The sequence below is a fragment of the Ranitomeya imitator genome, chromosome 2, assembly GCF_032444005.1.
Source record: "Ranitomeya imitator isolate aRanImi1 chromosome 2, aRanImi1.pri, whole genome shotgun sequence".
Lineage (NCBI taxonomy): Eukaryota > Metazoa > Chordata > Amphibia > Anura > Dendrobatidae > Ranitomeya > Ranitomeya imitator.
In genome coordinates, this window is record NC_091283.1 from 168067957 (window position 1) to 168092787 (window position 24831).

At 42.6% G+C, this 24831-nt stretch overlaps 1 protein-coding gene across 11 annotated transcripts in view; it reads right to left on the bottom strand.

Annotated features, from left to right (window-relative positions):
- The window catches only part of SLC38A5 (solute carrier family 38 member 5), a 98644-nt gene that overhangs the window by 7065 nt on the left and 66748 nt on the right, over positions 1 to 24831 (bottom strand). For 7 of the 11 annotated variants that reach the window (XM_069747875.1, XM_069747879.1, XM_069747880.1 and 4 more), the window contains 3 exons: positions 10342 to 10422; positions 4106 to 4272; positions 3640 to 3721 (listed from right to left, as the gene is read on the bottom strand). In XM_069747875.1, coding sequence (XP_069603976.1) covers positions 3640 to 3721; positions 4106 to 4203 — 180 coding nt within the window. In that variant the 5' untranslated portion in view covers positions 4204 to 4272; positions 10342 to 10422. Of the gene's footprint in view, positions 1 to 3639; positions 3722 to 4105; positions 4273 to 10341; positions 10423 to 14105; positions 15524 to 16239; positions 16262 to 24831 lie in introns of those variants that run through there. The other 4 variants (XM_069747878.1, XM_069747874.1, XM_069747885.1 and 1 more) reach the window with 4 other exon arrangements.

Here is a 24831-nt window from a genome sequence, read left to right on the forward strand (position 1 = left end):
TGGGGTACCACAGGGGTCAGTATTGGGCCCTCTTCTTTTTAACATTTATTAATGACCTTGTAGGGGGTATGCAGAGCAGAATTTCAATATTTGCAGATGACACTAATCTCTGCAGGGTAATCAATACAGAAGAGGACAATTCTATATTACAGGATGATTTATGTAAACTAGAAGCTTGGGCTGATAAATGGCAAATGAGCTTTAATGGGGATAAATGTAAGGTCATACACTTGGGTAGAAGTAATAAGATGTATAATTATGTGCTTAATTCTAAAACTCTGGGCAAAACCGTCAATGAAAAAGACCTCGGTGTATGGGTGGATGACAAACTCATATTCAGTGGCCAGTGTCAGGCAGCTGCTACAAAGGCAAATAAAATAATGGGATGCATTAAAAGAGGCATAGATGCTCATGAGGAGAGCATAATTTTACCTCTATACAAGTCACTAGTGCGACCACACTTAGAATACTGTGCACAGTTCTGGTCTCCGGTGTATAAGAAAGACATAGCTGAACTAGAGTGGGTGCAGAGAAGAGCGACCAAGGTTATTAGAGGACTGGGGGGTCTGCAATACCAAGATAGGTTATTACACTTGGGGCTATTTAGTTTGGAAAAACGAAGACTAAGGGGTGATCTTATTTTAATGTATAAATATATGAGAGGACAGTACAAAGACCTTTCTAATAATCTTGTTAATTATAGACCTGAGACAGGGACAAGGGGGCATCCTCTGCGTTTGGAGGAAAGAAGGTTTAAGCATAATAATAGACGCGGATTCTTTACTGTAAGAGCAGTGAGACTATGGAACTCTCTGCCGTATGATGTTGTAATGAGTGATTCATTACTTAAATTTAAGAGGGGACTGGATACCTTTCCTGAAAAGTTTAATGTTACAGGTTATATATATATTAGATTCCTTGATAGGGCGTTGATCCAGGGAACTAGTCTGATTGCCGCATGTGGAGTCGGGAAGGAATTTTTTTTCCCCAATGTGGAGCTTACTCTTTGCCACATGGGTTTTTTTGCCTTCCTCTGGATCAACATGTTAGGGCATGTTAGGTTAGGCTATGGGTTGAACTAGATGGACTTAAAGTCTTCCTTCAACCTAATAACTATGTTACTAATAAAATGTCCCCAAAGGCAGACAGTCTCTTTAAACTTCAGTCTTGCTGCAGGAATTGGGAATCGTAGACAACACTAATTTCTCTCCTTTATTGCCTGCTGTTTGGAGAAGGTACAATATGACACGGCAGCTTTATAGCTTTTTTCCTTGGTTGCCTAGAAAACAGCTATAATAAAATGATATAAGGCATCATTGTCTTCTTATTGATGTTGAAGGTAACGCACTGAGAAGTCTCAATAGCCAGAGAAAATGGCCAGGAAGAAAAGATGATACCATTTACAAGTGCTAAATCTCTGCGGTTTCTGTACTGACGTTCTGAGCGAAATGCCATTCAATGGCAATAAAGAGATATTTTTGTAATACAGAGTGGATGTTTCAGCAGGATGGTCATCTCGTCTACTCAAGACAAGTCCTCCACGGAGAAAGTTGAAATTTATTGCTGTGAAAACTTCTAGAAATAACAGAAGATAAAGCTTCTTGAGAATGAAGAAGAAACAATGAGCGTCAAGACTGGTGGCAATAATTTCCTCAGGCACCACAAATAATGTTAACCTATGACTCAATGTTTCATCTTCTAGATGCTGATGAATATTAGGACGTTTGTCTTCATAGTTTATTTCTGCCCCATCTTGAACGCTTCTAATGATGAAGACAGAAAACATCAGGACTTGACCATGAAATCATTATCAGAATTATTTTAGGTGACCTTCCGAAAAGGTAAGAGGATAAATATATCCTGTCCTCATTAGCTAACACTGTTTTGAGAACTTCAAGGACGGAGATCTTCACCTCATGTGTGACTTCAGCTTATGTTATTATTTAGGTTAAGCAAACGTCTGCAGCCGTCATATACATTAGACTGGATGAAAACTTGGAGCTACAAGGTGTCTTAACAGTTGTCTATGGAATAATGGATTGGATTAGGTGAGTTGCTATTGGATATTTAAGGAAATTGTAAAAATGAGAATAAGGGCAATAACAGCTAATACTTTTTTTTAGACCATCCATATCCATGAAGTCCTTGTATATATTCATTTGTTCAGCTAGTCATTTTATACCACGGACAGCTCTGGGCAGGTTCAGATCTGTGTCAACACTGCCTGAGGACAACTGTGTTACTAAAGCTACTTTCACACATCAGGTTTTTTGTTTCAGGCTAAATCCGGCGAATGTTGAAAAAACTGGATCCGGCTCAGATTGTGAAAAACTGATGCGACGGATCCGTTTTTTTGACGGATCCGGCTAGCCTATCTAGATTATTGGATAAAAAAATAATTGGAGCATGCTCAGTTTAAAAAAACGGATCAGGCCGCCGGATCTGCAATTTTCTGCATCCGGCACCTTCCGGCTCCCATAGGCTTCCATTCTAGAAAACAGCCAGAAGCACCGGATCCGGCGCTTCAGGCTTTTTCGCCAGAGACAAAAAACGTTACAGTAGACGTTTTTTCCAGACGCAGGAATCGAGTGTACGCCGGATCCGGCATCAAACCGGAAGGAACGCTGGGCAATCCGGCGCTAATACAAGTCAATGGGGGGAAAAAACCGGATCCGGTTTTTATTTTTTCTGGTTCCGGTTTTTCTCCCGAGAGCCGGATTTAGCCTGAAACAAAAAACCTGATGTGTGAAAGCAGCCTAATGGCCTCTCCTAAATCTACAGACCTCTGAAGATTCTCTTTCGAAGATTGTTCATCCATCACCTTTTCATTCCATCATATACAGATTTCTTGAGGAAAGAAAATTCTTAATATTCACTTTATTTTTAAAATGAATATTCCCTTTTTTTTTTAGTCTATTGCCGCCTGACACCAAATTGAGTTAGGACATCAATAACAAAGGAAGAAGCAAATGGAGGATTAGTGGCGAGTTTTGGTTATTTTTCAGGGACCCTCGAGATTATGCTCTCCATTTGAAATGCATAGTTGCTTTTGCAATAACATAATCTCTAAAATGAAATATATCTAAATATGAGCCACAGATTTCTGAGGCTCCACGTATTAGGAAAATAGAGCCCAATGATTTAGGTGCGGGAGCTACTTCATGGCTTTGGCGCAGAGGGGAGAGCAGGTCATACACTTCATTTGTTTTTCTTTTGGAAATATGAGTCCTGCATATAACATAAAGCCAATATGAAAGGTTTATATGTTGCATCCTTTTTTTCTGTTTTACTTTTCCTGGATGCTTTAGACAATTTTGTATTTTGGACACTGCAAAAATTTAGGAGCAATTTTGCTTTTACTGAAAAAAGAAGCCTTACTATTCTCACCTCAACCTGTTACATTGTAGTAAAGCATATACAACACATGTAACGACATTCCTGACACTGGAGAATCTTAGACCGGAACTTCACTGTATTTGGAACTTTTTGCAGCTTTTTTTTTGTATTGTGCTTTCTGCTGAAACTGTAAATATGATCCGATTTTGACATTTTTTCATCTCAATCTCAATTTATTCATATTTTTCTAAAATCAAATTTAGATGCTGAAAATTGAACTTATTTGGAGAAATCGGTACTTACGTCAGTGAACTGGGTTTTTTGACTTGATACATGTTGCAGGAACCCCTCCTGCTCCTGGCTGGCTGCTTCCTCCGCCTCATATCTGCAATAAAAAGTACAATCATGACTGATCACGTGAGGACATACGGATCCTAGGTTGATTTAATTGATCTGATTTGATTTACACATATTTTATCTTTCCACCAGATACATCATGACAAGCACAATGGCAACCCATGTCTTCTGATTGGCCATCTCGAGTTACAAGTCTGTAAAAAGCCAATAATGTGTGACCCAAGGTAGCACTTTTGACAGTGATAGAGCTTCTGATTTGACAGTAGGTGCAGCTATTTGTCAGATCTTGACCGTGTTCATATCTATTTGACATGAACGTTTTCTAGATATTTAGCCAGTGTCTGAGTTTTTCCCACCCTCTGTTACAAAATTTTGTTTCATTTCCCCCCAAAATATGTGCAGGTCTACTTACCCCTCCTCCAGCGTCAGTCTGTCAGTGTTAAGGCTTTCAGACACACTCCCGTTCAACATATGAGATTCTTCGCCGTCCCCCAAGTTTTCCATTTCCATAATGAGAACTCGGCACCTTTATTAATTTACTGGTTTCAAAAATGACAATTGAGGAGGAGAGCAGCGCTCCTATAGGGGTGATAGAAGGAATCAATAATGAGTAGACATTAAGTATTACTTATGCAGGTCAGTTTATCTCTATGGCTCTTTCACCCTTCTCACATTGAGTTCTGGCCCACGCTTAGCTGTCAGTCGAGGCTTACATCTGAACCATCCCCCCGCAAAACAGGTTTCGGGCGAATGCTCCGATGGGGCCATTGAATATAATGGTGTTGCCGAGTCAACTTGCGCTTTGTTGTGCATCATTTGAACTGTTGAACATGGGCAAGGACGCAATGTGGAAGCATCTTTAATGAAAATCTTCTCCGGTTTCAAGAACGGATTTTTTAATTCTATAGTTTATAACGTGTTGCCTCAGTTACCGACCACTACTGCAGTTTATTAGAGGTGTACCATAAATAAATCCGGAGTAATTCACTCCAACCATCATTTTTTCTTTCTCTATTTTGGACTGCTGTGTGACATGCTGCTCCTGTGAGTTGCTGCCCTCCGTGTTCTTCTTTCCAGCACTGTGCAGGTGACGGGAGGCCGACGTTACTGTATACAGTTACACTTCTAAAAATAAAGCCTTGCATCGATGGGGGACTGTTTTGACCAGAACTTAAACAACGTGAGGCCAAAAAGAGATGCAGTTCCCTGAACTGCTGCTCTACGTGTGCTGCACATTAGATTTCCTTGGTTCATGCTTCTCTGCTACCTATAGAAAAAAACTCATTCTTCTATATTCCTGCACATAGAAGCAGATCAAAACAAACAACCCGATGGATCGCATAGGATAGAAGAGCAGACAAGGAGTTCAGCGATATATTGTTTCAATTTAATATTGTATTTATTTTTATCTGCTGTCAGGACTCTTAGAGGAAGTTTGGGAGTCCGGTTATATGTCTGAAGGAGTCCGGTTATATGTCTGAGGGAGTCCGGTTATATCTCTGAGGGAGTCCGGTTATATCTCTGAGGGAGTCCGGTTATATCTCTGAGGGAGTCCGGTTATATCTCTGAGGGAGTCCGGTTATATCTCTGAGGGAGTCCGGTTATATCTCTGAGGGAGTCCGGTTATATCTCTGAGGGAGTCCGGTTATATCTCTGAGGGAGTCCGGTTATATCTCTGAGGGAGTCCGGTTATATCTCTGGGAGAGTCCGGTTATATCTCTGGGAGAGTCCGGTTATATCTCTGGGAGAGTCCGGTTATATCTCTGGGAGAGTCCGGTTATATCTCTGGGAGAGTCCGGTTATATCTCTGGGAGAGTCCGGTTATATCTCTGGGAGAGTCCGGTTATATCTCTGGGAGAGTCCGGTTATATCTCTGAGGGAGTCCGGTTATATCTCTGGGAGAGTCCGGTTATATCTCTGGGAGAGTCCGGTTATATCTCTGAGGGAGTCCGGTTATATCTCTGAGGGCATCCGGTTATATCTCTGAGGGCGTCCGGTTATATCTCTGGGAGAGTCCGGTTATATCTCTGAGGGAGTCCGGTTATATCTCTGAGGGCGTCCGGTTATATCTCTGAGGGAGTCCGGTTATATCTCTGAGGGCATCCGGTTATATCTCTGAGGGAGTCCGGTTATATCTCTGAGGGCATCCGGTTATATCTCTGAGGGAGTCCGGTTATATCTCTGGGAGAGTCCGGTTATATCTCTGGGAGAGTCCGGTTATATCTCTGAGGGAGTCCGGTTATATCTCTGGGAGAGTCCGGTTATATCTCTGGGAGAGTCCGGTTATATCTCTGAGGGCATCCGGTTATATCTCTGAGGGAGTCCGGTTATATCTCTGAGGGAGTCCGGTTCTATCTCTGAGGGAGTCCGGTTATATCTCTGAGGGAGTCCGGTTATATCTCTGAGGGCATCCGGTTATATCTCTGAGGGAGTCCGGTTATATCTCTGAGGGCATCCGGTTATATCTCTGAGGGAGTCCGGTTATATCTCTGGGAGAGTCCGGTTATATCTCTGGGAGAGTCCGGTTATGTCTCTGAGGGAGTCCGGTTATATCCGGTTATTTTTCTCGCTGTATGGTATGTCTTGCAGGTCTGACCTGATCACCCAATTGGACACCTGTCAGACAGATGTATGCAGGAATTCTGATGAATATCGGTGTGTTCTTGAGGATTATGACAGTGAAGTTTATTGAAATAAGAGAGAATTTGTAGCAGATGAGAAATGACCCTATGACTGTATATGGCCATGATATACAGATTGTGGCCATAATACATTACTAAGTATGGATGCATCATGCAAATTACTGTGAGTCTTTTAATCTTACACCAAATCTCCTGTATATTTATTTCACAAATGAGCCATTTAACCCCTTAGTGACCAAGCCAATTTTCACCTTAATGATCAAGCCAAATTTTACAATTCTGACCAGTGTCATCTTACGTGGTAATCACTCTGCAGCGCTTCAAGGGATCCCACTGATTCTTTAATTATTTTTTTCATTACATATAGTACTTCATAACAGTGGTAACACATCTTTAATATGAATTCCGTTTTACTTATGAAAAAAATAATTTTGACAAAAATCTTGAAAATTTTTGCAATTTTCAAACTTTAATTTTTTGTGCCCTTAAATCAGAGAATTATGTCACACAAAGTAGTTAATGCATAACATTTCCCACATGTTTACTTTACATCAGCACAAGTTTGGAAACTTTTTTTTGCTAGGAAGTTAAAAGCATTTAACGTTGACAAGCGATTTTTCATTTTTCCTACAAAATTGACAAAACCATTTTTTTTAGTGACCATCTCACATTTGAAGTGACTTTGAGGGATCTATATGACAGAATATACACAAAAGTGACACCATTCTCACAACTGCAGAGCCCAACCCCCACCGCCACGCTCCCCAAGGTGTTCAAAACCACATTCAAGACGTTTATTAACCATTCAGTTGCTTCACAGGAACTGAAGGAATGTGGAAGGAGAAAATTAACATTTAACTTTTTTAACAAAAAATTTACTTTAGACCCAAACTTTTTTATTTTTACAAGTTTAACAGGAGAAAATGGACCACAAAATTTGTTGTGCAATTTCTCATGAGTATGCCGATACCCCGTATGTGTGGGAAATCCACTGTTTTGGAACGCTGCAGAGCTTGGAAGGGAAGGAGGGCCGTTTGACTTTTTGAACGCAAAATTTTCTGTAATAAAGGGCTGATGCCATGTCGCGTTTGGAGGTCCCCTGATGTGCCTAAACAGCGGGAACCCCTCAGAAGTGACACCATTTTGGAAACGACACCACGCAAAGATTTTATCCAGGGGTATAGTGAGCATTTTGAACCCACAGGTATGACACAGAACTTGATAACATTACGTCGTCATTAGGGTTGAGCGCAAGCGCTCGCTACTCCAGTTTGCATCGGGAGCTCGGGTATGCACAGAATTTCACATGTGCCCGAGTGACATGCTTGAGTGCCTATCCCGCATGTTTCATGGCTGTTAGACACCCAAAAAAAGATATGTTAGGATCCTCAATACTCCATGCATACCGAGCACCCAATGCAAACTCGCTCAACACTAGCCGTCATACAACACTAGCCGTCATATCGTCTTCCTTTTTTTTTTTTTTACTTTTGAAAAATGCCTAATTCTAACCACAAGCCTAACCCTAACTACACAGAATGAAAAAAATAGTTTATAATTTTTTTTCTAACTAAGGGAGTGACAAGGGGGATTAGATTTACCATTTTTTTATATTGATCACTGTGATAGAACCCAAAAAGAACCCAAAGGAAACATTTCCTATTGTTTCTGGGTACCGGCCAGCACATCTTTGTGGGCGCACTGCGTATGCGCCCTCTATTTTTTTTTCCAGGAAGATGACGCGGAGGGCCAGGGGACAGATCAGGAGGTACTGGGGGGGGGGGGGGGGGATTTCTCTCTTCTGTGATACATTAGATCATTTCAGAGGAGAGAGAAATTCATTTTAAATCAAACTTCTTTTTTTCTTTTTTCGTGAATAATGGCGATCACGCGCTATACACTTATTTCTCAGCGCCATCACAAAGCAGCGCTGAGGAATAAGTACCCTTAACTGCCACCGTTAAAAGGCGTATCGCCAATCGTTAAGGAGTTAATCCTGTACTAAAACTCAAAGTATGTTTACAGTCATGGCTGAGAGGCCCTTTAACCCTACACCGAACCTCCTGTATATTTACAGCACAGCTGAAAGGCCCTTTAGCCCTGCACCGAACCTCCTGTGTGTTTACAGCACAGCTGAAAGGCCCTTTAGCCCTGCACCGAACCTCCTGTGTGTTTACAGCACAGCTGAAAGGCCCTTTAGCCCTGCACCGAACCTCCTGTGTGTTTACAGCACAGCTGAAGGCCCTTTAGCCCTGCACCGAACCTCCTGTGTGTTTACAGCACAGCTGAAAGGCCCTTTAGCCCTGCACCGAACCTCCTGTGTGTTTACAGCACAGCTGAAGGCCCTTTAGCCCTGCACCGAACCTCCTGTGTGTTTACAGCACAGCTGAAAGGCCCTTTAGCCCTGCACCGAACCTCCTGTGTGTTTACAGCACAGCTGAAGGCCCTTTAGCCCTGCACCGAACCTCCTGTGTGTTTACAGCACAGCTGAAGACCCTTTAGCCCTGCACCGAACCTCCTGTGTGTTTACAGCACAGCTGAAAGGCTCTTTAACCCTGCACCGAACCTCCTGTGTGTTTACAGCACAGCTGAAAGGCCCTTTAGCCCTGCACCGAACCTCCTGTGTGTTTACAGCACAGCTGAAGGCCCTTTAGCCCTGCACCGAACCTCCTGTGTGTTTACAGCACAGCTGAAAGGCCCTTTAGCCCTGCACCGAACCTCCTGTGTGTTTACAGCACAGCTGAAAGGCCCTTTAGCCCTGCACCGAACCTCCTGTGTGTTTACAGCACAGCTGAAAGGCCCTTTAGCCCTGCACTGAACCTCCTGTGTGTTTACAGCACATAGCCCTTTAACGCTACATAGAGCTTAGCTAATGTGCTGAGGAGCCCTTATTGGCAAATATTCTCTGTAATGTGTCCATCATCCCGCTGCAGCAGGTGTTTTATCACTAAGATGCTGTGGTCAGTAGATGGACGTGCTCGGCTAAAGTAGTATTCCCGCTTAGCTTATTGGGGTCCGACTTCTATCTATCTTGTGCACAGATGACAAATGCATCTTGCTGTAATTCTCCCTTTTGTCATGCTCTTGTGCATCAAAGGATCTCAAATTTGCACCCGTTACACGATATTAGCATTCTTTTATTTGCTATGTGGTAAAATACGTTTTTTTGTTCTCTGTTATCAGCCATTTCAGTGTAAGGCGAAGTGACTAGTGTTCTTCTAAAGTTCTCAGAAAACATCTGCCCCATGATAACTACATTATTTCACATATCTCTAGTAAGCTCTGGACACCTCTATATATACGTGACGGATGTTTGCACTGACTCTTATAATGCTCCTGCACTTTTATAACCTCGAGATTTTAGGTTTGGTCGCCCCTTTAAGACCAATATTCCAAAAGTAGAAAGCAAAATCTCCATAGCCATAAATGTTTACATGAGATATAAGCAGTGCAGTGGGGCGTCTTCAGGACAGAGGGAGGAGAAGCCTTGTGTCTTTTAATAGCCATTCCCGAGATGCCAGTGCCCAGCAATTACCCTGTCGTTTCAATGGAGGCCTTTATAAACACTGTGGCTGCTTTTGCGAATATAGACCTTCTTGTGCATTCATGGAAAGTCCTTGATCCGTCCTCTTTGCAAAACTTTGATTCAGCCATGCCTTATATAAATGATGTTGTCATCCAACCTTTCTCGGCCCCTGAATGGTAAACTGGTCCAGTTATATGGTTTTTACAAAGTTAGCCTTCATCTATAGAGCAGAGAATAATTTACTGATTGCTAGTGGTCCGTCTGCTGGGACCCCCAGTGGTCCCGAGAATGAGGCTATGCAGAGCCCTGTCTGATTGGGGCAGATTTCATGCACACACATCACCATAATATAGAAAACGCGATTTTTGTTATGGTTTTTTTATTTATTTATTTATTTATTTTTGTATTCAAATCGTGTTACCCTCTAAATAATCTATTGGATGAATTCTTCAGATTATGTAATGATAGTAGAGCATATACCTGTGGTGTATGGCTGGATGGTGATGGGCTGATGGTACGTTACAGTGATCTACAGCAAACGGTGAATCTTTCCATCCTACCCTGCAAGAGACAAAATCTAAAGTCAGCACATTGTGTTCACTTGTGAAATGATCCACACGAACCATGAATTTCGCACACATATGACACTAAGCATCACCCACAGAACCAGCGCAGGCCGCTCTATATCTGTGGTATTAGGGCGCAGGCTGCTCTGTATCCCTAGTATTAGGGCGCAGGCTACTGTGTATCCCTGGTGTTAGGGCGCAGGCTGCTCTGTATCCCTGGTATTAGGGTGCAGGCCGCTCTGTATCCCTGGTATTAGGGTGCAGGCCACTCTGTATCCCTGGTATTAGGGTGCAGGCCGCTCTGTATCCCTGGTATTAGGGTGCAGGCCGCTCTGTATCCCTGGTATTAGGGTGCAGGCCGCTCTGTATCCCTGGTATTAGGGTGCAGGCCACTCTGTATCCCTGGTATTAGGGTGCAGGCCGCTCTGTATCCCTGGTATAAGGGCTCAGGCCGCTCTGTATCCCTGGTATTAGGGTGCAGGCCGCTCTGTATCCCTGGTATAAGGGCTCAGGCCGCTCTGTATCTCTGGTATTAGGGTGCAGGCCGCTCTGTATCCCTGGTATTAGGGTGCAGGCCGCTCTGTATCCCTGGTATAAGGGCTCAGGCCGCTCTGTATCCCTGGTATTAGGGTGCAGGCCGCTCTGTATCCCTGGTATTAGGGTGCAGGCCACTCTGTATCCCTGGTATTAGGGTGCAGGCCGCTCTGTATCCCCGGTATTAGGGCTTATTCACACACTGCATTTATGTCACGTTATTATTGGAGCTTATTCACACACTGCATTTATGTCACGTTAATTATTACGGCTTACAGTTGTGGCCAAAAGTATTGACACCCCTGCAATTCTGTCAGATAATACTCAGTTTCTTACTGAAAATGATTGCAAACACAAATTCTTTATTATTATTATCTTCATTTAATTTGTCTTAAATGAAAAAACACAAAAAGAATTGTCCTAAAGCCAAATTGGATATATTCCACACCAAACATAAAAAATGTGGTGGACAAAAGTATTGGCACTGTTCGAAAAATCATGTGATGCTTCTATAATTTGTGTAATTAACAGCACCTGCAAATTACCTGTGGCACCTAACAGGTGTTGGCAATAACTAAATCACACTTGCAGCCAGTTGACATGGATTAAAGTTGACTCAACCTCTGTCCTGTGTCCTTGTGTACCACATTGAGCATGGAGAAAAGAAAGAAGACCAAAGAACAGTCTGAGGACTTGAGAAACCAAATTGTGAGGAAGTATGAGCAATCTAAAGGCTACAAGTCCATCTCCAAAGACCTGAATGTTCCTGTGTCTACCGTGCGCAGTGTCATCAAGAAGTTTAAAGCCCATGGCACTGTGGCTAACCTCCCTAGATGTGGACGGAAAAGAAAAATGGACAAGAGATTTAAACGCAAGATTGTGCGGATGTTGGATAAAGAACCTCGACTAACATCCAAACAAGTTCAAGCTGCCCTGCAGTCCGAGGGTACAACACTGTCAACCCGTACTATCCGTCGGCATCTGAATGAAAAGGGGCTGTATGGTAGGAGACCCAGGAAGACCCCACTTCTTACCCCGAGACATAAAAAAGCCTAAAACGTTTTGGAAGAATGTTCTCTGGTCAGATGAGACAAAAGTAGAGCTTTTTGGGCAAAGGCATCAACATAGAGTTTACAGGAGAAAAAAAGAGGCAAGCAAAGAAAAGAACACGGTCCCTACAGTCAAACATGGCGGAGGTTCCCTGATGTTTTGGGGTTACTTTGCTGCCTCTGGCACTGGACTGCTTGACCGTGTGCATGGCTTTATGAAGTCTGAAGACTACCAACAAATTTTGCAGCATAATGTAGGGTCCAGTGTGAGAAAGCTGGGTCTCCCTCAGAGGTCATGGGTCTTCCAGCAGGACAATGACCCAAAACACACTTCAAAAAGCACTAGAAAATGGTTTGAGAGAAAGCACTGGAGACTTCTAAGGTGGCCAGCAATGAGTCCAGACCTGAATCCCATAGAACACCTGTGGAGAGATCTAAAAATGGCAGTTTGGAGAAGGCACCCTTCAAATATCAGGGACCTGGAGCAGTTTGCCAGAAAAGAATGGTCTAAAATTCCAAGAGAGCATTGTACGAAACTCATTGATGGTTACCGGAAGCGGTTGGTCGCAGTTATTTTGGCTAAAGGTTGTGCAACCAAGTATTAGGCTGAGGGTGCCAATACTTTTGTCTGGCTCATTTTGGGAGTTTTGTGTGAAATGATCAATGTTTTACTTTTTGCTTCATTCTCTTTTATGTTTTTTCATTTAAGACAAATTAAATGAAGATAATAATACCAAAGAATTTGTGTTTGCAATCATTTTCAGGAAGAAACTGAATATTATCTGACAGAATTGCAGGGGTGTCAATACTTTTGGCCACAACTGTATTCACACACTGCATTTGTCACGTTAATTAGGGCTTATTCACACACTGCATTTTTGTCACGTTATTTCCAACGGGATTTTCAAGGATAAAAAACACTGCACTTTACAGTACCAGCAAAGTGAAGGACATTTCTGAAATCTCACACATATGCTACTTATTTTTGCTGATTTGAATCCTCAGTGCTTTTTCAAATCTGCAGCGTGTCAAGTCTTCATTATGGACACACAAAAAAAAAGTTTAAAGAATGCAGGTATTTTACGCAGCAGGTATTTGGTGAAAAAAATCTGCTGCAATTATTCACCGTGTGCACATATCTTATGGTGCAGATAGCTCTGTATCCCATACGGAAGAACATCAGTGTCCTTGGTATTTTCGGGGTTTTCTATTCATCAGGTATGAATAGGAATGAGAAGTTTTGCTTCTGTGAATCAGTTGGGGTAAATTGCTGCACCCGCATATCTGCCATATTGGTTACATGACTGATCTGCTAAATATCTAAATGTGAACAAACTGACTGCAGAGCCTAAGGCTATGTGCACACGCTGCATATTTTGCTTCAGATCCGCAGCGTATTGGCAGCTGCGGATCCACAGCTGTTTTCCATGATTTTACAGTACCATGTAAACCTATGGAAAACAAACTCCACAGTGCACATGCTGCGGAAAAAAAACGCACGGGAAACACTGCGTTGTTTATTCCGCAGCATGTCAATTCTTTGTGCGGATTCTTTAGCGTATTGCACCTGCTCCATAATAGGAATCCGCAGGTGGAATAGACACAAAAAACGCAGGAAATCCGTGGTAATTTTGCAGTAAATCCGCAGTGCTTATTTCCTGTGGATTTACCAAGATCAGTGCGGAGAAATCCGCACAACATTCCGCTACGTGTGCACATACCCTTAGGGATAGTTACAGCTGCGGACACTGTGATCTGACGGTGCCCTGGCGAATGCTGCGATTGCTGATTGCTGGAATATAGATTCTTGTTGTAAATGCAAATTTGGGAGGTTTTAAAGATTAAACTGTAGGAAATTGGATAGTTAAAAAACAAATAAAGTACTGCCAAATCACATCAGGCTGACCACTGAATTACCGTATGTTCTACTGCTCACATCCCATTGATTTGTTAGAATTGTGTAATGCATAATTGCTCCTGTGGTGGCGCTGCAGGGAAACTGAATACTTGCTGCAGCTGATCAATAAGATCCCAGCAGATCATTTTTGAGAAACCCTTGTAAGAAAGAGTAGAGACGATCACACCTTTTACATACCTGTACTGGATTATTTTTTCTATGTAGTTCTGATGCAAATCTTTCTGACTTTAGTATCGGTGACGTGGCAATATAGCCACATAGTTATATCTACTGCTCACATCATGTACGTGTGCTCCTTCCACTGATTGTACAACGCTGTGCCATATGTTTGCAATATATATACAGACTGTCATTCTACACATTCATGACCATTTCTCTTCCAAGTACTTAATGGAAAAATTAACTTATTAAAGTTTCTAAAAGTTTACATTAGAAGAAAAATGAAGCTTTATGTTGCACATGAAACTATACGCTATTTCCAGCCACCTTTTGGAGGGGGCCCTTTGTTCTGCTTGTTAGGAGGACGTAGCCTTATGCTTCATTTCACGGGGTGCCGCGGGGTAAGGAAGCAGCGGGCGCTATGAGACACCGTGAGATACGACTGAAAGCCTTTAATCATGACCTACAAGAGCGGAAGGTTCGCACTGTTTGTTCTCTATTTACCCCATTTCCTTATTTTTTATGCCACATTTTCACACAGAAAAAGCGACCAAAAAAAAACCCTGCCATAGAGGAGGAAAGGGGTGATGGTGAGGGGGACTCCGGTGATGCACTGAAGGGAAGGGGGGACAAGCAATTGTCACCAGATGTGAAGAATTTCTACCCAAAACTCAACTTTAACTACTTTTTTTGCATATTGCTATGTAGTAAAGCAGTCCACTACGCTTCCAGCTGTTGGGGAGGTGATTTTATCATTCAATAGAACTCCTGGTCACACTATGACGCGTTCTCTGTGCTTTTACACAGGACTGACTGACTGTTTCCTACTTTTAAATTATTTCTAGGCGATATCCCAAAGCACTTGTAGTCTGTGGGTGCCTCGGGCCTGTTCTGATAGGTGTGATAGTTCTATTCCGAGTTCTTAAAGGGGAATCGTGAAAAGAATGGAATGGAAGTGAGTAAAGGCAAGAAATGTTTCCTCTTGGACATGTGTTCTTCTTATCTGCCATGAATTATATATGGCTCCTTTCATTTTTTTTTAATTTCTGCTCACCACCATGCAAGTATACATCCCAAACAGGGACCCCAGTTCCCTTGTAGAGCCCCCCACCCCTTCCTCCGTGACTAATGGGAGGGGCCCTTGCACTTGGAGTTGGCTGGCTACTTGAAGGATTAGATCATGTGTCGTCTGATGCAAGAGAAGCATGGCATTGCATCAAGGCTCCCCTGCAAGTACTAGATTCTGGGCTTAAATTCCCCCTGCTCCGCCTCAGTCACACCCCACCTCAACCCAGCACTCACCCAACACATCTCAGGGAAGGGGTGCTCCACTCTTGGGGGGATTTTTACTTGCAGCTGGAAATCACAGGACGGAGGAGGAATACTGTCACCCTGCACACATACACACACAGGCAGAAAGGCCCACCCTGGCCAACCCCAACCTAGTGACACATACGAGACGTCCCTCCCCTTGCAGCTAGTACATAGTCCTAAGAAGAGAGGCTGCACTGTTACCCTTTAAGAACTGCGCTTAGTCCACTCACAGCCAGTATCCCTGAAATTATAAAGACATCCACTCATACCCTTACAGAAAAAAAAAAGTCTTAATGCAGGCGTTTAACCCTAAGCACCACTTAGCCTAATTAATTTCGAAACACAACAGATTTGTAATTGACTTCTTTCTTTTTTATTAGCTCAAAAGCAAAAAAAACGTCAACAATGCCCCTCGTTGGGAGCCGGCACAGTAGGAGTACATACAGGAATTTATTGTGGAACTATAAGTCACAGCTACGTTTTTATAATAGTATGTGCACATGGAACTTAAATGCTGTGAAAATAAAGCAGCATAAAATCCTCAACAGCAAAATTTGTCTGCGGAAATGCTACGTTGTCGCACGTTTCATACTTTGTGTAAAAAAAAAAAAAAACAGTGAAAATAAGTACAGTGGGGGAAATAAGTATTTGATCCCTCTCTGATTTTGTAAGTTTGCCCACTGACAAAGACACAAACAGTCTATAATTTTAAGGGTAGATTAATTTTAACATTGAGACATAGAAAATCAAAAATAAAACCCAGAAAATCACATTGTATAAATCAAAAACATTTATTTGCATTTTGCAGTGATAAATAAGTATCTGATCCCCTACTTACCATTAAGAGTTCTGGCTCCTACAGACCAGTTAGACGCTTGTAATCAAGTAGTTATCTGCAATAAAGACAGCTGTCTTACATAGTCACCTTTATAAAAGACTCCTGTCCACAAACTCAATTAATTAGTCAGACTGTAACCTCTACAACATAGGCAAGACCAAAGAGCTTTATAAGGATGTTAGCAACAAGATCATAGACCTGCACAAAGCTGGAATGGGCTACAAAACCATAAGTAAAAAACGCTGGGTGAGGAGACAACTGTTGGTGCAATAGTAAGAAAATGGAAGACAAAATGACTGTCAATCAACATCGATCTGGGGCACCATGCAAAATCTCACCTCGTGGGGTATCCTTGATCATGAGGAAGGTCAGAGATCAGTCTAAAACATGGGGGGAACTTATTAATTATCTCAAGGTGGGGGGCGTAGCCTAGTGGAGCATGTGAGTTGACGCCTGAAACATCTCTCCCGCTACATTTTGTTTAAACAATGGTGTGCGGGAGAGACAAAGTAAGGGTACTTTCACGCTGGCGTTTTTTTTAATACATCGCAATGCGTCGTTTAGGGGGAAAACGCATCCTGCAAAGTTGCTTGCAGGATGCGTTTTTGCCCCATAGCGTAACATTACCGACGCATTGCGTCGTATTGACACACGTCGCAACCGTCGTGCGACGGTTGCGCCGTGTTGTGGCGGACCGCCAAACGTTTTTTGCTCCAGACGGACCGCTTTTTCCGACCGCGCATGTGCAGCCGGAACTCCGCTTCCACCTCCCCGCACCTCACAATGGGGCAGCGGATGCGCCAGAGAATGCATCCGCTGCACCCGTTGTGCGGTGCTAACAACGCTAGCGTCGGAATCTCGGCCCTACGCAATGCTCGGGAGAGTAGATAAGTGTCCGGAGTTTCAGACCTATAATTGCTAGGAGGTAGGAAAGCGTTCCACTTTCTCGTATAAAGAGGGCGACTGAAGTATTTACATAAGGGGTTGATATAATTTCTGTGGGAAGTGGGTGGGCGAAGTTGGTGGGGTTGGTTAAGTTGAATTGTATTAATGTGGAATTGGGAGGTGGTGGGGGTAGGGTTTTGGGGGGGGGGGGATGGAGACCAGAGGGGGTGGGACGCAAAGTTCTGATGTCAATGAATACAATGAGAGGAAGAGTTAAAATTTTGAGTTGGAACGTCCAGGGTCTATCTAACAATACAAGGCGTACAGCAATGCTGCAGTATATTTTGAAGCAGAGGCCCTCAGTGATATGCCTTCAGGAAGGCGTATCATGCGATGTTCTCGACTTATGCCAGAGGGGTGTCAATCGTGGTGCACACAAGCACTCCATTTGAAGAGGTGGAGGTGGTGATATACAATGATGGGCAGTATGTGTTTGTAGTGTGTAAGATTTTTAACAGAATGTTGTGTATTGTGTCGGTGTATATTCCTCCACCATATTCTGGGGAAAAAACTGCAAGAAATTTTAGACATCGGGTAGGTGGGTAGGGGTCCCTTTGCTTGTAGTAAGAGATGTTACTGATCACTGGGATAAGGGAAGACATGCCCTGTTGAGGAGAGAAGGGAATGAGACAGCGTTTGGTAGTTACTTGAAGGAAGTAGCCTGGACGGATTAATGGAGAGTACAGAATGTAGATAAGTATTGTTTCTCCTGCTACTCGACAACTTATGGCTCTGTCCCATATTGATTTTAGCCTTGGGAAATGAATGGATGGACAATTTGGTACAGGGGTGGAATACATGCCCAGAGTAGTATCGGACCATAGTCCGTTAGTGGTGACACTGCAAATTGAGAATTCGGGGAATAATGTGGGTTTGGGTTGGAAAATGAATCCCTTCTGGTTACAACTCTTGGATATGGAAAAGTTTGGGGATGAGATAGGGGAAGTTTTTTAGACTTAATGAGGGTAGTGCAGTGCAGCATGTCGTTTGGGACACTATGAAGGCCTACTTAAGGGAGATTCTATTCAGAGACTTATCAAGACACAAGACACATTCTAGAAATTCTGATAAAACAGTATTGGAGGAATTGAGGGCAGCGGAGGAAGCGTTGAGTAATCAGTGTTCACAAGCCACACAGAAACGCATGAAGGCCGCTCAGGAGGAGGTAAATAAATTGCATTTGTGTAAGGCGGAGAGCGTGAGGGCATTTCAAAAGGAAGCTTTTTATGTGGGCAAAAAAGTAGGACATCTGCTTTCTGTGGTTGCATCTGCACAGCGTGACTCGGCACATGTATATGCCTTAAAATTAGAGATTGGAAGTGTGGTTACGCAGGGGGAACAAATTTTGGAGGATTTTAAGGGGCTTTATAGTAGGCTATGCTCCTCACAGGTACAGCAGGTGGAAGGGGAAATGAATAGATTTCTAGGGGAAGCAAAATTACCTAAATTGAGCGCGGAAGATAGGGATTGGTTAGATGGGCCATTTTCAGAGGAGGAATTGAGGGGGGCTTTGGCGTCCATGGCAGGGGGGAAGCCTCCTGGGGCTGACGGTATCCCTGTTGAGGTAAATATAACCCTCAATGAGGAGTTGATGACTAAATTGCTGGGGGTATTTAATGAGTTGTTGGAGAGGGGAGTATTGTCTGCATCTATGAGGGAGGCCATTATTGTGGTTATCCCTAAAGCGAAAAAAGATTTGCAGCTGCCGGAGTCATATAGACCAATATCACTCCTGACGGCATATATTAAAATCCTGGCAAAGGCCCTGGAGAACAGACTGATTTGGGTAATAGATAAGGTGGTTAATTCGGACCAATCTGGCTTTATACCTGACAAATCCACTGCTATCAATTTAAGGAGGCTGTATTTAAATATGCAAATCCCAGCGGATAATGCAGGGAGGAGAGGTGGTATCCTTAGATGCACATAAAGCCTTTGATAGCGTGGAATGGAATTACATGTGGTCGGTTCTGGATCGCTGTGGGTTTAGGCCAGTATTTATCTCATGGGTAAAATTTCTGTACTCCTCTCCAACGGCTAAAATTAGAGTAAATAATAAACTGTCAATGGGCTTTGAGCTGTTTAGAGGTACAAGACAGGGGTGTCCGTTGTCCCCGTTGCTTTTTGCCCTGGCGGTGGAGCCATTGGCTGCTGCAATAAGGAGGTTGCAGGAAGTGAAAGAGTTTGTATGTGGGAAAATGGAGGAGAAGATAGCTCTATCTGCGGATGACATCCTGTTTTTCTTGGAAAATCCTGGGGAGTCCTTAAGGAAAGTTGTGTCACTAATTGAAGATTTTGGGCGCATATCTGGACTTATTATTAATTGGGATAAATCGTGTGTTTTGCCTATAGAGGGAGAGTATGATTGTACCAGTGAAGTGGAAGAATGCACTAAATTAAAGATGGTTCAAAAGTTTAAATATTTGGGGATCCATATAACCTTCCCATTGACAAAATTTGAGGAGCTTCATTTAGACCCTCTATTACAGAGACTACTATAGTAGACTACTATACTAAAATTTCAGCGTGGAATAAGTTGCATTTATCTGTGGTGGGTAGGGTGAATCTCCTTAGGGGGTAACACGGTTCAAAGAATTTTCGCCTATTTGGGATAATATCTATTTTCAGGAGTTCAACAATTATTATTATTATTATTATTATTATTATTATTATTATTATACATTTATATAGAGCCATTTATTCCATGGCGCTTTACATGTGAAAAGGGGCAAATATAGACAAGCACAATAAACATGAGCAATACAAGGCACACGGGTACATAAGGAGAGAGGACCCTGCCCGCGAGGGCTCACAGTCTGCAGGGGATGAGTTCAGCAGACTAAGGATCACTGTAGGCTTGTCGTAACAGAATTTTCACCTATTTGGGATATCTATTTTCAGGTGTTCAAGAATATGGAGGGAAAGGGTGAGTGGAAGGAAACGGGTCTTGGGTTGATAGATCAGTTGATTTATGGGGGAAACCTCAAGTCATACGAAATGTTACAGGAGGAATTTCAGTTCCCATGGCCGAATATTTTTCAATACAGGCGGGTTCATCATGCATTCCAGGCGCAAAGAAGAAGAGGTCCTATATTGATTCAGACGGATCTCACATTGGATTTTATACTTAAAAACAGTAAAACGAAAGGGGCAATTTCGGAAGTATATATTGCACACCTGTTCGAAAGGGCACCCTGTCAGGGCCAGGAAGAAGTGGGAGGCTGATCTAGGGGAGATAGATGATGATAGGTGGGAATCTATTCTAGAGTATGTATCTAAAATATCTATGAGTGCGCCTGGGAGATTGTCACAGTTGTATGTAATTCATAGGGTGTATAGAACACCTGATAGGCTATTTAAAGCTGGGTTGAAATGTAGCTCTGATTGCCCTAGATGTTCACGATCTCAGGCAGGCATACTGTACATGCTTTGGCATTGTCCCAGATTGTCCTCCTATTGGATTGTAGTGTTGAATCGCATTGGAGTGGTATATGGGTGTGTTGTTCCTAGGGATCCGTTGATATGTATATTAGGGTATGTGAAAGAAATATTAGCTGACAACACGACTAAAATTGCTATCACAAGATTACTTTTTGTCGCGAGGAAACCAATTGCAAGATATTGGATCAGAGAGGAGCCTCCGTCCAGGTGTGATTTCATTACTCAAACAAATCATATAATCCAACTTGAGAAAAGTATCTAGACTAAGAGAAACAAGCTAGAATTCGTTCATAAACTGTGGCAGCCATGGCTGGATAGGGTTAATTAATGTTTTTACCAGTATATAATGTTAATGGGTGCAACTCATGATAAATTGGAGCCCTGTTTAATGTTGTCTATTATGGACGAATTGATGTTTACTCCTGATTTGGTCTCCATGGGGGGGGGGGGGGGGGTTATTTTATTGTAAAACACAAAATGAGTATTGACATGTGATTTGTTGTACATCTTGTTATGTTTAATAAAAACTTATCTCATTAAAAAAAAATTATCTCAAGGCAGCTGGGACCTCAGTCGCCAAGAAAACCATTGGTAACACATTACGCCGTAAAGGTTTAAAATCCTGCAGAGCCCGCAAGGTCCACCTGCTTAAGAAGGCACATGTGCAGGCCCGCCTGAAGTTTACCAATGAACACCTGGATGATCCTGTCAGTGATTGGGAGGAGGTGCTGTGGTCAGATGAGACAAAAATTGAGGTCTTTGGCATTAACTCAAGTAGCCGTGTTTGGAGGGAGAAAAATGCTGCCTATGAACCAAAGAACACCATCCCCACTGTCAAGCATGGAGGTGGAAACATTATGTTTGTGGTTGTGTTCTAAGGGCACAGGACTACTTCACCACATCAGTGGGAGAATAGATGGAGCCATGTACCATAAAATCCTGAGTGACAACCTCCTTCCCTCCGCCAGGACATTAAAAATGGGTCATGGCTGGGTCTTCCAGTGAGACAATGACCCAAAACATACAGTCAGTCAGGAGTGGCTATAAAAGAAGCACATTAAGGTCATGGGGTGGCCTAGCCAGTCTCCAGACCTTAATCCCATAGAAAAATTATGGAGGGAGTTGAAGCTCCGAGTTGCCAAGCGACAGCCTCAAAATCTTAATGATTTAGAGATGATCTGCAAAGAGCAGTGGACCAAAATTCCTCCTGACATGTGCTTAAACCTCACCATCAACTATAAAAACGTCTGACTGCTGTACTTGCCAACAATGGTTTTGCCACCAAGTATTAAGTCTTGTTTGCTAGAGGGATGAAATACTTATTTCTCACTGCAAAATGCAAATAAATGTATATAATTTATAAAATATGATTTTCTGGATTTTATTTTTGATATTCTATCTCTCAATGGTAAAATGAACCAATCCTTAAAATTATAGACTGTTCATGTCTTTGTCAGTGGGCAAACTTACAAAATCACCAAGGGATCAAATACTTATTGCCCCCACTGTAACATAAGTGGCGTAATCCATAGCACTGAGTATTTGCTATGCAGATTTTCTCCAGTGTGTGGATTTCATATTACAGCAGGGATTTTGCTGCTACTATAATTCGCTGCTGATTTTCCACCACTGTGCAGACACATTCATCAGTTTCCACGTGAAAGAAAACTTTAAAAGGTTGTTTAAAAAAATTGTGCAACTCACAGTCAATAAATCAGGTTCCTAAAGCAAATGTAGCCTTTTTGAATGTTTTTTTTTTTTGCACGAAAATTAAAAAAAAAAAAAAAAAAATGATTATCTATATACAAGTGGCATTTTTTCTGTATTTTTTTATCTTGAATGTGAAAATCTCTCTCTCTCTCTCTCTCTCTCTCTACATACATACATACATACATACATACATACATACATACATATATACATACATATATATTAGCTCTGGCAAAAATTGAGAGACCACTGCAAAATTTTCTGTTTGTTTGATTTTTCTCTTTATAGGTATATTTTTGAGTGAAATGTAAATTGCTCTTTCACGCTTTCATTCTATAAACCACTGACAACATGTCTCCGAATTTCCAAGCAATAAATTTTGTATTCATTTTATGAGAATGAGAAATGATCAAAATACCAAAAGAAAGGCATTGCTTGCAGACATCAAATAATGCAAAAAAAAAAAATTACGTTCATAGTCATTTAGAAACAAAAATACTAATGTTTTAACTCAGGAAGAGTTCAAAAATCAATATTTTGTGGAATAACCATGATTTTTAATCACATCTTTGATACGTCTTGGCATGCTTTCCATCAGTCTTTCACACTTCTTTTGGGTGATCTTATGCCACACTCCTGGTACAAAAATGGAAGCAGGTCTTCTTTGTTTGATGGCTTGTGACTATCCATCAGCCTCTTGATTACATTCCAGAGATTTTTAATGGGGTTCAGGTCTGGAGATTGGGCTGGCCATGACAGAGATTTGATGTGGTGGTCCTTCATCCACACCTTGATTGACCTAGCATGGTGCATTGTCCTGCTGGAAAAAAACGGCCCTCAGAGTTGGGGAACATTGCCTGAGCAGAAGGAATCAACTGTTTTTCCAGGATAGCTTTGTATGCGGCTTGATTCTTACGTCCTTTGCAAAGAACAACCTGCTCAATTCCGGCCTTGCTGAAGCATCCCCAGATCATCACCAATCCTCCACCAAATTTCACAGTGGGTGCAAGACACTGTGGCCAGTACGCCTCTCCAGGTCTCTGTCTAACTATTAGATGACCAGGTGTTGTGCAAAGATGAAAATTAGACTCATCAGAGAAGATTACCTTACTCCAGTCTCTATGGTCCAATCCTTATGGTCTTTCGCAAACTTCAGCCTGGCTCTCGTTTGCTTCTCATTGAAGCAATGAGAAAAACAGTTGATTCCTTCTGCTCGGGCAATGTTCCCCAACTCTGAGGATTAGTTTTTCCAGCAGGCCAATGTGCCATGCCACACAGCTAGGTCAATCAAGGTGTGGATGAAGGACCACCACATCAAATCCCTATCATGGGCAGCCCAATCTCCAGACCTGAACCCCATTGAAAACCTCTGGAATGTAATCAAGAGGAAGATGGATAGTCACAAGCCATCAAACAGAGAACTGCTTAAGTTTTTGTACCAGGAGTGGCATAAGGTCACACATAAGCAGCGTGAAAGACTGGTGGAAAGCATGCCAAGATGCATGAAAGCTGTGATTAAAAATCATGGTTATTCCACAAATCATTGATTTCTGAACTCTTCCTAAGTTAAAACAATAGTATTGTTGTTTCTAAATGATTATTATTTATTTATATAGCACCATTAATTCCAAGGTGCTGTACATGAGAAAAGGGTTACATACAGGGTTATAGATATCGTTAAAGGGAACTTGTCAAACCCCCTCCCCCCCACTCCCCCCCCCCACCCCAGGCGTTTTTAACTAAAAGAGCCACCTTTTAGTTCTGGTCCCTACCAACGCTGCAATAATCGCTTTTATAATGTGCCCCTCATACCTCGAATTAGACCTGGGGGCAGGTCTTTCCCCCCCTAACACAGACGCACCACAGCCGTCAATCATAGCCTCTGTGCCTTCATTAGCGTCCCCGGCGCCTGCGCTGTAAGTTCAAAGGGCAGCACAAATGCTTATTTATCAGCCACAACCACAAGTGGGAGAAAAATACAGAAGTGGTGACGTGTTTCTAATATACTTTTCCTCCGATTGTTTTACTCCAAGTTTTAAATTACAAATACTGCGGTAAAAATGCTGACCAAATAATGTGTGAACGAGGTCTAAAGGGGAAAAGTGTGGTGCTGCAGAAGAAGTAGGCTGTGGATACGATACGCTTTACTGCAATTAGTGCAATTTCTCTCGGGATCTAGTGTTTCCAATTACCGTAAATTGCCCCTCTCGGCTTATACTCTAGTCATACCCAGGAGTCGGCAGGGGAGGGGGAGCGGTGCTGTGTAATACTCACCTGCTCCTGGCGCAGGGATGGGGTGGAGCTGCATATTCATTACTGTAATGAGCGGTACCATGTGACCACTCAATACAGGAAGAAGCTGCCGATGCCGGAGAACCAGGGACACCGATCGCGCCAGGAGCAGGTGAGTATAACGCAGTGCGCGATGTTCACCTGCTCCCCGTTCCACCGTCGGCGCCGCTGCATCTTCCCCGTCCTCTGCAGTGATGCTTAGGT